We start from the raw sequence: 11,918 nt of genomic DNA on the forward strand, positions 1-11,918 counted from the left end.
AAATAGGCTGTAAGGCTGATTATGTCATTTTATGTCATTTTAGGGTAGGTACTTCCGCCTAATTTAAGTAAGGACTGGACCCCTGAAAGTCAAGCTGTCAAGTCACGGTGGGACTCGTGTTACACGCGATTTTGGAGTGCCTTCCATTAAATTAGGTTAGGTTAAGGTAGGTACCTTCTAATTGAATTAACTATGGCTACAACTTCAATGTAACTTTAAGCTTTAAGCTTTAAGCTGCTACATATCAACTTCCAACTTTTCCGCAGCGCATAGTCGATTCCAAGAGACTAGAGAAGCCATGCCGCGTCTACTCTGTAAGTCAGGTGTCAGGTTCACTTAGTTAATAGAGCTATTATACTAAAAACTAAAGCAATTGGCTAACTGAATGTGAAAAATAGCTGCGGCAATGGCTCTGCGCCGCGATCCCCGGTTACTGAAGCTCCCCCCATACTTGTCGCTCCTATGTATCGTCGTCGGCGTTGTATGGCTACTCATGTTACCTCTCGACGAATACTCGCGCCGTACTTATATCAGCGAGAACGCCTTGTTACCTGGTCAGGTCCATACCTACTTCGGCGGAAGCGACCAGAATGTGTTCCGCGCTTACAAGCACGAGATCAACGCCCTAGAGAATAGCACCAATGCCCAAGTCAACGATGAGCTCGAGACTATATTTAAGGGCCTTGGCCTCAAGGTTGGGCGACAGAATTACACGTATCATTCCTCAGGGAACACGTACGTTGGAGAGAACGTGTACGCTATATTACAGGCACCCCGTGGTGATGCCACAGAAGCCATAGTGCTTGTTGCTGCCTGGAAGAACGTCCAAGAGGAGTTCAACCGTAATGGTCTCGCGCTGGCTTTGGCCCTGACACGATACTTCAAGCGCTGGTCGCTATGGTCCAAGGATATCATCTTAGTGGTGCCGCCCGATAGCCGGGCCGGCATGCAGGCTTGGGTAGACGCATACCACGACGCTCACGATCCATCCCAAGTGGCTCCATTACCGATCAAGTCTGGCGCACTACAGGGCGCCATCGCGCTAGACTACGCCCAAGAAGGGCGCTTCGATTCCATCGCCATCGCGTACGACGGCGTCAACGGGCAGCTGCCAAACCTGGACTTGATCAACTCAGTCGTTAATATCGCGAGCGGGCAGATGGGCATGGGGAGCGCGCTACAAGGCATATTGAAGCACTCGCAGAAGTACGACGATAATCTAGCTACGGTGCTCCGAGGCATGCTCAACCAGGCATTGGGGCATGCCACGGGGCCTCATAGCAGTTTTATCCCGTACCACGTCGATGCGATTACGCTGAGGCCGGTGGGCAATGGCTGGCATGACGAGATGGGGCTCGGACGACTGGTCGAAGGATTGTTCCGAAGTCTGAACAATTTACTGGAGAAGTTGCATCAGAGCTTCTTCTTTTACTTGCTTATTCATAAGCACCGCTTCGTCAGTATCGGCACGTATCTACCTAGTGCGATGCTGGTCGCTGCGAATTTTACTATTATGGCTATTGCGCTGTGGGTTAAGAGCGGGTACAGAGAGGTTAATGTGCCGAAGGAAGAGCAGGAGGAAAAGCCGGAGATAGGAGAGGCTAAAGAGGGTGAAGGGGCAAAGGAGGTTGCGAAGCCGACTTCGGTACCGGTCGAGCGAGAAATTCTCCTTCCGCTCACTCTCGTAGTCGGTTGCCAGTTCCTAGGCGTTATTCCGCTATTCGCCTTCAACCAGACGCCTTCTAGCGTAAGTCTTCCTGTTCTCTCCCTCCCCCTCCCCTTTAATCCCTATTTTCCCATCTATATCCAACGCCATCCCCTATATCAACTATTGGGCTAATGCACTAAAGCAGCTCCTCACGCCAATCTTCATCCTCTTCACCATCATCAATGCCTGTCTCCCACATCTCGCCTCTTATTTCTTAACAAACGGCATCCGCAAACCGCCGACGGCCCAGCAGTACCTACTCATCCGGTCGTTCTCCCTATTACTACTAGGAATGTTCCTCTCGTCCCTCGCAACTCTCAACTTCTCGCTCGCCTTCATCATCGGCGTCCTATCCAGCCCGTTATCATTTTCTCGCACGTGGCCCTCTTCCTCTCCTTCCCCTTCCGCATCTTCTTCTCCACCTACGAATACGGGGAAGAGTGCAAATGCAGCCGTGTTCAGATACGCCCACTCAGCCCTCCTTCACGCCCTAGCTCCTCCCGTCGTCCTACTCGCAGGTGGCGCGTTGGCCGGTGCAAGTATTCAAAGCGTTCTCGAGGGAGCGGCGTTCGGGTGGCATGTCTGGGGTATGTATACACAGCTTGTCGTGTGGTGCGTCTGGTGGCCGGCGTGGCTGGTGGGCCAGATTGTAGTACTCGGACAGCCGAAGGAGGCCGGGGGTAGGAGTACGGGAAACGAAAAGGAGAAGAAGAAAAATGCTTGATTTTATTTGCGAGGGATTGTTAGCTGCATAGGGTGGCTTTGCTTTGCTGTGATTATTGAGCTGGCATACCGTGTCCGGATTTGACATGTCCCCTATTGAGATAGGTACCTATCTACCTGAGAATATTGTATTCAGAGTCGGGCGGAATTCAGCAAGGTGTTACGATACCAGAGGTTTTGGAACAGGTATTGCTAGAAGAAAAAAAATAGACAGCTACTTATAGCGACATCATAGCTATTGTATTTCAAATAGTGCGGTTCCTTATTACCATTGAAGTACTATGAATACCTATATTACCCACGATATGTTTAACACGGCGGATAGGTTGACCTGATAATGATGCGTACCTACTCACTACGGGGATATACGGTCGCGTCTAATCAGTCGAGGCAATCCAAAGGCAGAGTAGAATAGGGACGTCAAGAAGTATAGTAGTATCCATAAGGATTATCTAACTACCTACGTACCATAATACGACATGCACAGTATAGACGGTTTGTAAGTATAATAAAGTACCACCTAGTTATCACATCCGATAGCCACTCACCCCTTTATTCATCGTATCTTCATAAACTCGGACATTATGCAGCAATACGTCCAGTCCTCTCGCCGGGACCGCACGTCATCTATTAGTTATCTATCATACATGGCTCGTAGGCCGTCCCGTATGCAAGAGAAGGAGTTGTGCTCACATTTCCTTCTCTCGAAGTTCTTGGCTCTTTTTGTTTTTTCTTTCGTGGGGTAGGTAATCTTCTTGCTGTAGACGGATAGATAGACAAATCAGGGGGCCCAGATATCCTGCCCTGTAGCTTCGATCCAGTTACCCAGCTTATTGACGTTCTCGCCCCACTCGCCCAGGCGCTGGCTCATGCTGGCGATCTGCGCCATGTCGAGCACACGCGGTTGCACCCAGGTGAAGTTGACCAGCTCGTCGACCTCGTCGATGGTGCCGCGTACTAAGCCCAGGCTGAGAGCCTTCATGACCAAGTGCTCGATCTCGTCCTTGCGGACCTTGGTGTCGGCGGATATGGTGCCGAAACTCATAGCACGCTGGTGCGGGGGCCGGCGGAATACGCTTTCGGTTAAGGCCGCGAGGTAGATCTTCTGGCGGATATCCTCGAGGTGTTCTTTCAGGAGCGGATTGGAGGAGATGTGTCCTGATAAGACGTCGTACGCAGTTAGGTCGCCGCGGTTGAAAGCTAGTAGCAACTCCTGCAGCCAGGCGACGTCATCGGTCAGGGCGGCGAGGATGGGATGTTGTAGCAGCTCGCCAAAGTTATAGATAGAGTCAGAGACTAGGGCAGCGATACCCAGGTCGTAGGCTCGAGCGCGGCGCTCTTCGGGGGAGAGTGAGGACAGATCGATGCAGGCGAGGTAGAGTAGGGCGTTGCGGTAGTAGGATGCGAAGTCGGCCTTAGCTTGATAGTAGTCGGCGTTGACCTGGTAGAAGGCAGCATGGACCTTGGTCTCGACGCTGTCAAAGCCGTCAAGGATGCGCTCAGCCTTGTCCAGATCCCGGCGCGAGGCCTCGAGGTCCCGCAAGTTCAGCTCCACGCGGGCGACAGCGGCAAGGGCATAAACGAAAGCGTCTTGGGAGTCCTCGTGGTCGACCTTCTTAGCGAGGTCGGAGAGGAAGGTGAGGCGTTCTTGGTCATCTACTATAGTTAGTCGGATGCAATGTATAATAATATGTATAATACATAGAATTATGGAATTTGGAATGAGGTAATTCACCTTTGCATTGGGTAGCGGCCTTCAGGCCCAGGTCGACAAGCTTCAGTTGGTTGATCTTATCAGCAAACTTTAGTATGAAGACCTTGTAGAACTTGAGGCGCTGGGGTTCGCTCTTGGGGTTGGCGAAGAACTCGATCAGGGCGTCTGTAAGTTGGTGCCATAACTTGCGCTCCCAGAAATTCTCGAACTGGATGATGAGGTATTGGAGCTCGTCCGGGGTCTCGTCCCGCTGGTCGGCCAGGAAATCGGCGATAGTATCGACGTTCATGATACTTCTCTTGATATTTCTCTAGGCTTTTGTTTTATATGTGGACTCGGCGGGAATTATGTATAGGTGGTATAGGTGAGAATGGGTGAGAATGGGTTGAAAGTGGTGGTGTTAATGTTGTATAAGTGGAAGTTGGAAGCTTCTGAAGCTTCAATCAATACGCGGCTGGTGTGCAGCCTGTCCAGGAAGGAGGTACCTTTGTATTATCTACGTATGTATTTTGTACTTCATACCTCAGCAGATCCATCAGATCTATCAGATCCACATATCTTGGCTTATTTAATCTGTGGCTCAACTCTCTCTAAGCTTAGCTGGCTTAGGTACCACCAACCAATCTCTCCAAGGGCATTAGCTCTGACTAAACTCGACGTACCTATGTGTTAATGAATGTGTGGCTTGACACCTTGAACGTTTAGAGCTTCTGATCCCCACTAAGAAGTTCAGTTCAGTTCAGTTATTCCAAACGCTTCAAACATCACCGGCTCTCTTTAGCAATTGGAAAGGCTGCGTCATTCTTGCACTCCGGTATCGAGCAAGGATGGCTTCCTTTCCGACCGCCGTGCGGTCCAGTCGAAAGCTGGCCTTCAATGTAAACCACAATCTAAACCAGGCCCGACGCATTTCCGATTTAACAATCACCCGTACCGGCAAACCCATCATCCGCATACAAGGTGGCAGGTCAGTCGCCCCGACTCCTCGTCTACCAATTATTATTATAATTATTATTATACTAACATAATTCTTCCTATAGGTCATCTGTCGGAGGTAAAATACCAGTACAATATATGCCACGACCCTCCCGATCCTAACGGTTTATATAGGTCATACCGCGACAGTATTTGGCGCAACGGGACAGCTCGGAAGATATATCGTCAACCGATTAGGTACGGGAAATGCGAGGAGTTGGCGATTCCTGTCGTGTCTATTGTCTGTCTAATTCCATGCCATAGCCCGTCAAGGATGTCAGGTTATCGTCCCCTACCGAGAAGAGATGGCCAAGCGCCACCTTAAGGTTACCGGTGATCTGGGTCGCGTCCACTTCCTCGAGTTCGACCTATATAACACCGAATCGATCGAGGCGAGCGTCAGGCACTCCGATATCGTATATAACCTTATTGGCCGGAATTACCCTACCAAGAATTACAGTCTAGAGGACGTCCACGTCGAGGGCACCGAGCGCATCGCCGAGGCCGTTGCCAAATATGACGTCGACCGCTACGTCCACGTCTCGTCTTATAACGCCGATCCTAACTCGCCCTCCGAATTCTACGCTACTAAGGGAAGGGGTGAGCAGGTTGCCCGAAGCATCTTCCCGGAGACTACCATCGTCCGACCGGCGCCCTTATTCGGGTTTGAGGACAACCTCCTCCACAAGTTGGCCGGCAGCACCAACCTATTCACGTCGAACAACATGCAAGAGAGATACTGGCCCGTCCACGTAGGTTTATCATTGATGAGCTGGGACGCCAAGCGAGTCGCTAATTTTAATAGTCGATTGACGTGGGCCAAGCTCTGGAAGCTATTCTATTCGACGACAACACGGCAGGACAGACCTTCGAGCTTTACGGACCCAAGAACTACTCGACTGCCGAAATTGCCCAGTTAGTCGACCGGGAAATCTACAAGAAGCGGAGGCATATCAACGTGCCCAAAGCCATCTTGAAGCCCGTGGCCGGTCTGCTCAACAAAGCATTATGGTGGCCAGTGCTCTCCGCAGAGGATGTGGAAAGAGAGTTTATCGACCAGAAGATCGACCCTACAGCTAAGACTTTTGCCGACCTAGGCATCACGCCGGGCGATATCAGCAACTTCACATACCACTACTTGGTAAGCATCTCGGCCATTTTAGACGAGTATATATTATATTAACCACTTGAATAGCAAGGATATCGTAGCTCGGCGGTCTATGATCTCCCGCCAGCGACGGAGAAGGAGAAGCGGGAAGACAAGAAGTACCTGCACGTGTTAGACGAACAATAAAGGATAACCTGTAGGGCATTTCTGTGCAAATATGGGAAGAGACACTCGTATTGCGCTGTACATATATACTAGACCCAGTAGTTCTTGATTCAAAAGTTACGAATGGTACTTATTATAAGAACTTGCTGATTTGTAGGGTAATATTATGTTATAACGTCAAGGGTGATTTGCTGTAGTCTTACTTAAGTGTTTGCGACTGAGATTTCCTCCTAAAGATTTTAGAGTTTTTTTTTTTTTTTTCCTTTGGCGCCCGGCGAAAACTAAGGTTATCAACTTGTTCCTAAGCCAGCACCCAACGAAAATAAGACCAAGTCAAGTCTTAGTTATTTAAACTAAATTTCATTCTTTATACTCTTTAAAAATCAATTCAATTCATAAATGTCGATACAATATGGCCGAAAGCGACGACGAACAAATGTAAGTGAGTCAGTCAGTATAATAAGATGCGAGATAATACTTTCGACTACTACCTTAATACTCCATACCCTCCCTATATTCAGTAGTCGACCACGTACTAAGCTAGTCTATAGAACCCTCTCGTCGCACGCTCTAGCAGCGCTGCAGGAGTTCTACGGAGAGCGCGACGCACACGTCGATAAGTTCGAGAAGCTAAAGGCGGTGGCCGAGGACGAACGTGTCGTCGTCTCGCAGCCGCTGTCTATGGATGCGTTTACCGAGGACTGGAATAAGTCGCAGTTTTGGGTATGTATGTCCTTATGTAGTTATATCCATTTCGGTATTTATTTATTTACCCTTTGGGTTTTGGTCTGGGGGTGGGTGGGTAGGCTTTTAAGAGAGGATTGCTGGCTGGTTAGGAAGATGAGAGGAGATGAGATGGAAGTAAATGGGCTGACGATGTGTTGCAGTACTCGGACGAAACGGCTATACTATATGCGAAACAGCTGCTGGATGGCATACGCGAAGACGAGGTTGTTGCTGTGGTGTCGGTGCCTACTGTGTTTATTGCACTGAAGAATCTGTTGGTGAGTTCCTAATATGTCTACCCAGGTAGTTAACCCAAATTTCTATTGTATTATATTTCCATTATCCAGCCGGTCGGTGAGTGGCTAGGGGAAAGGGAAATGAGGGTTTTCTTATTTCACAACATGGATATATATCTACACCCAAGTCAACTAAGAACACTAACCTCAATATACTCCCCCTTTCTCAGAACGCAGCAGACGCCAACGCCCCCAAACCAAAGAAAGTCGTCTTCTTAGAGTACGACCAGCGGTTCTCTGTCTTCCCCGAGTTTATATTCTACGACTTCCTGCACCCTATCAAGCTTCCCGCCGAACTAAAAGGCGGCGTCGATCGCATCATATGCGACCCCCCTTTTCTCAGCGAGGACTGCCAGACTAAAAGTTTGTGTTTCCCCCTTTACTTGCCTTGTCTTGCTTCTCTCTCTCTCTCTCTCTCTCTCTATACACAACCACATCCACAACATCCCATTTCCTATCTCTCCCTCCCTTCCTCCCCTACTCCCTCCCAACTAACACACCCGCCGCCACAGTGGCCCTAACCATCCGCTGGATGTCCCGCTCAAACCCGCGGCTCGTAATCACCACGGGCGAGCGCATGGAGGCCCTGGTGACGAAGCTATACCGGTCCCTCGGCGCGCGGACCACGACGTACGAGCCGGTGCACACGCGCGGCCTCAGCAACGAGTTCTACTGCTATGCTAACTTTGAGTGCGACGCCTGGAAATTTAAGGGCGGGGATAATAAGGGGGAATAGACAGACCTAAGAGATTGATTGATTGATGGATTGATTAGGTGGAATAGAACAGTAGGTAGCTTTGGGGGTTTGCTATACGTTGGTTGGTGTCCGAAGACGTGAAGAGAATAGGGCCACCATGGAGGAAGAGAACTATTGGGTGAGATTATTCAATAGACACCGTCCAACTCTTAAATATTGCCTCTATTTCGCTGTTTTCATTTGAGTACCTAATCTAGGTCGATAATAAAACACCAATACACTCGCTACCTATCACTCAACAATCAATCAACAGCCCAAAGGCCAAAAACATGAAATAGAGGTAGGCATAGTACCTATTCGCTCTATGCGCTGTTTCTCTCTATCTTATTCAAACACACAACACGATGCATAAAGAAGAGAAAGAGAAAGAGAGAGAGAGTAAAAACGTAAGCTCATCGCGCCCCAACCCGTTGTAAATGCGTCATCAAAAACACCGCCGTCCGATTCCATTTCGATATATTGATTGGTTTGCCACCAACGACAAACCACCACCCCAACCTCCTTTACGCCAGCGACCGGATGATGTAGAATAGCAGATAAGCCTGGCTGCCCAGGACGTCGGATTTCTTGGCCAACTCGACTCTGTGGTCGTTAAATGAGAACCACTGGGATACATGGTTAGCATTGCCTGTCGAGTTTTGTAGTGCTTGGGGAACTTACTTGGTCCCCAACTCGAGAATACGTTACGTAGTGTCCTATCTAGGTCAGTTTGATGCACAAACTCATACGGGCTTTAGAATATAACTCACCCGTATCGATCTCTCCGACATGCTCGACGACGCTCAATAGGTCATATGTGCATGATCGCCTTAGTTCCTGACTATCACGAGCATCTGACATTCGACTGCGTGTGGTATATGGAAGCATGTTTAGTTGTAACGGGAATTGTACTTTCGTGCTGATCTTCGATGCAACACGATCACGGCTCCCCTGTTTGAACTCGAACCTCTGGATACTTTAATGTTAGCCTTGTTATTGCAAACTTAGGATGGCTAGCTGCTACTGACCTTGAGCTGTATGGACAGTACATTCGGTAGCAGCTTTATGCTGTGATCTCTCCGCGCTTGTTGCGATGAATTGCAGTTCCTACACCGATACTCGCACTTGTCGGATTTGATGTACTCCTCGTCAAGACATTCTTGTAATGTTAGTGACGCAGCCGTCTTGGGGGCCTTTTTGCCCCTCTTCTGTGACAGGTTCTCCAAGCCCAAACTTAGGTCGAGGAAAGACTCTATTGCATTGGTGACACCGCCGCAATGTTGGCAAGTCGTCTGGCTCTGGAGTTTGCCATAGAAAGTCTGGTGGATGATGCAATTGCAACTATGTTCACTACCAGTTTCGGGCTTCTTGCCATCTCCGTTCCTCTCATGTAACTCTTCGGCTAAGAACTGAAAGAATTCATGCGCGTCTTGTTCCTTCGTAGTGACTAGGTTCTCAAACGCTTTCTTTTCGGATATCCAAAAACCGGACAATATGTTGGCCGCCGTATACCCGTTAGTATTTTCGAGAGCGTAGAAGTCTTGGAACATATCGTCCATGGCGCAGCTAAGGCAGTGTGGCACTTGGCAATCGCTGCTCTGGTGGCCATCGCTCAGGTAGAAGTTCCTCAGTAGGGGATTGTGAAGAAAACTCTGCAAGACAACGTTTTGGTAACATGTCGCACCGGCGTTGTAGATACCTCGGAGTCCGTCCGCCCTACATGATGCGATGGTGGTATTGGAGGATATGTATCTTGGATCATCCTTTAAAGGATCTTTCACAGCATCCGAAAACATCTCTTCATGTTTTCTCTTACGACCTAGATACGTTAGATTATTGCTTATGGCAAGATCGGAGGGCGTGCCAACGTACTTGAGAATGAACCAGTCCCTATCTTTCTTACCCTGAGATCGTCCAGGGTTGGGTCCCATACAAAGTCTTCGCAGAACTGACAGTATAATGAGCCACTTCTAGAGTCGACGTCTGTTGCCAGTCAGCCGAGATTCGACATGTCATATGTTCACCTGAGACTTACAAAACCGATGGCTCTTTTTGTTCGCATGCTTCGTGCGCTCTTCTTCGGTAACAATGACAGAACATTGCAGGCAGAGGTAATTCGATGTTAAAGACGTAGTTATCAGCCCATCTGGACCCTTGGAAGTTTGCGGTACTAGGGGGTTGCCGTCGAAGATAACTCTCAGCAGCATCTTATAGTATTGGATCGAGTTGTTTAGGACATCTGGGTTGTTGGATAGTAGTATTTGGACGTGCTCTAGAAAGGCTTCAGTATATATCACAGCAAGACATGATATCTTATAAGCTTGGAACCAAATAACTGACCACAGCCAAACAAGGGCGTTCCCGGAGTAGGCGAGTTGATCTTGACATTTTTAGGGGACGCCGGAGTAGTAGGTCGCGCAGCCATACTTCCTCCTATGGTTGTAATAACTAGACTTATAACAGGTATACGAAAGGAGGTTCTGTAGTGAATTGGCGAATTGGCGAATATGTACGTAATGGTAGCCGCGCAAGGAGGAGGATTCGGCCGAGTTGTAATAATTAAGAGGCGGGCGGCGTCGGAAATGAGAAGGGCAAAATTGCGATAACGAAAGGCTCGAAAGGCTCGAACGACCAAGCGATTTAAACGACCGTCGCCCCGAAATTAAGGAGGGTAATACACTAGGTAGGTATAGCGAGGCTCGTGTAAAAGGATGAGAGTACCTAGGGCTCGATCGTGAGATGGGATGTGCCTTTGCGAGAGACCGAAAATGCAATGCAATGCAGCTCAGCTACTGGCGGTTGGCGATTGGCGATGCGCTCGCTTCGACTTCGACTTCTAAGATTCCCTCTTACTTCTTCAGCCACCCCAGTGTCAGTTAGCTCTAGTTATATATTAATTACGCAAAGACCTTTTAGAAACTTACAAAAGCTTTCGAAGCAACGATACGAAGCTAGCTAGCTACTAGACAATCAATTTGTTGCCTGTTGCCAAAGCTTGCACGATGCCAACCCTACCTCATGTATTGTACAATATAAGAAATAATTATTAACATGTACCTAACGCCCGTGCAGCGTCATTCAACCGGCGCAAGATAGGCAGATAGGTACAGATTACAGGTGAAGCAACGTGCTAGAAATTCTTATCAGCACCTGATTTACACTTTTTATCTTTTTTTATCTTGCTTATCCAGGCGCGCTAACGTGAAAATCAGGGGTCATAGCAGCTACCTATGTATTAGCATGCTAGCCATGGTGGCACTTAGGTAAGTTAGACAAGCGCTGAGGTGGAACAAATAGTGTACGTAAATGGGGGATTAACCCTTCCCGCTATGTCGCTATCAGTTCTTATCTACAGGTGAGCAGGATGTCCAACACTATTTAGTGGGTTTTAGGCATCAAGGTATTAATATTTCTTAATACAGCTAGTATGTACTATTATATATAAATTATTATAGGAAGGTATAAACTTAAGAAAAGTTTTAATATATTTAATTTTTTAATTATTTACCCCTTATATTACGGCATTTTAAAACCTTATTATATATAATTAAAAATAACGTTTTAAAAAAGTTTTTAAAAATAACTTTTTAAACGGTTATAATAGTTTTTTTTAATTATAATAATATTAATAATTTTAAATTATAATAAATATTTAATTAATCTTTTATTTAAACTTATATATTTTTAATAAAATTTAAGTTAAAATTATACGAAAATTATTTTATTATAAAAATTTTAAAATTATTAAAATAATTAAAAGTTTTTTT

At 47.5% G+C, this 11,918-nt stretch overlaps 5 protein-coding genes across 5 annotated transcripts; 3 read left to right on the forward strand and 2 right to left on the reverse strand.

Annotated features, from left to right (window-relative positions):
• Positions 1–101: 101 nt before the first annotated feature.
• F5Y00DRAFT_237694 (Glycosylphosphatidylinositol:protein transamidase, GAA1 component) lies at positions 102–2,699 on the forward strand. Its single transcript, XM_048007861.1, has 3 exons — positions 102–314; positions 399–1,747; positions 1,854–2,699. The coding sequence occupies exons 1-3, from the start codon at positions 299–301 to the stop codon at positions 2,430–2,432; spliced, it is 1,944 nt and encodes a 647-aa protein (XP_047864767.1). The 5' UTR covers positions 102–298; the 3' UTR covers positions 2,433–2,699.
• Positions 2,700–2,859: 160 nt separating this feature from the next.
• F5Y00DRAFT_237695 (uncharacterized protein) lies at positions 2,860–4,610 on the reverse strand. The gene is made up of 2 exons (XM_048007862.1): positions 4,167–4,610; positions 2,860–4,087 (listed from the first exon to the last, which is right to left on the reverse strand). Exons 1-2 carry the CDS (start codon positions 4,432–4,434, stop codon positions 3,213–3,215), a joined length of 1,143 nt encoding a protein of 380 aa, XP_047864768.1. The 5' UTR covers positions 4,435–4,610; the 3' UTR covers positions 2,860–3,212.
• Positions 4,611–4,669: 59 nt separating this feature from the next.
• On the forward strand, positions 4,670–6,574 carry F5Y00DRAFT_237697 (NAD(P)-binding protein). Its single transcript, XM_048007863.1, has 6 exons — positions 4,670–5,112; positions 5,186–5,199; positions 5,256–5,318; positions 5,385–5,872; positions 5,926–6,261; positions 6,316–6,574. Exons 1-6 carry the CDS (start codon positions 4,973–4,975, stop codon positions 6,412–6,414), a joined length of 1,140 nt encoding a protein of 379 aa, XP_047864769.1. The 5' UTR covers positions 4,670–4,972; the 3' UTR covers positions 6,415–6,574.
• Positions 6,575–6,665: 91 nt separating this feature from the next.
• On the forward strand, positions 6,666–8,374 carry F5Y00DRAFT_82295 (N(6)-adenine-specific DNA methyltransferase). Its single transcript, XM_048014202.1, has 5 exons — positions 6,666–6,831; positions 6,945–7,116; positions 7,281–7,397; positions 7,586–7,778; positions 7,928–8,374. Exons 1-5 carry the CDS (start codon positions 6,806–6,808, stop codon positions 8,149–8,151), a joined length of 732 nt encoding a protein of 243 aa, XP_047864770.1. The 5' UTR covers positions 6,666–6,805; the 3' UTR covers positions 8,152–8,374.
• Positions 8,375–8,675: 301 nt separating this feature from the next.
• F5Y00DRAFT_262317 (ubiquitin carboxyl-terminal hydrolase) lies at positions 8,676–10,576 on the reverse strand (the record flags this gene model as incomplete). Its single annotated transcript, XM_048011362.1, has 7 exons — positions 8,676–8,777; positions 8,833–8,867; positions 8,922–9,120; positions 9,180–9,970; positions 10,024–10,134; positions 10,187–10,423; positions 10,492–10,576. 7 exons carry the CDS (start codon positions 10,574–10,576, stop codon positions 8,676–8,678), a joined length of 1,560 nt encoding a protein of 519 aa, XP_047864771.1.
• Positions 10,577–11,918: the final 1,342 nt, after the last annotated feature.

The sequence above is a fragment of the Daldinia vernicosa genome (assembly GCF_022497035.1).
Source record: "Daldinia vernicosa strain CBS 139.73 unplaced genomic scaffold F5Y00scaffold_24, whole genome shotgun sequence".
In the NCBI taxonomy this organism is placed as follows: domain Eukaryota; kingdom Fungi; phylum Ascomycota; class Sordariomycetes; order Xylariales; family Hypoxylaceae; genus Daldinia; species Daldinia vernicosa.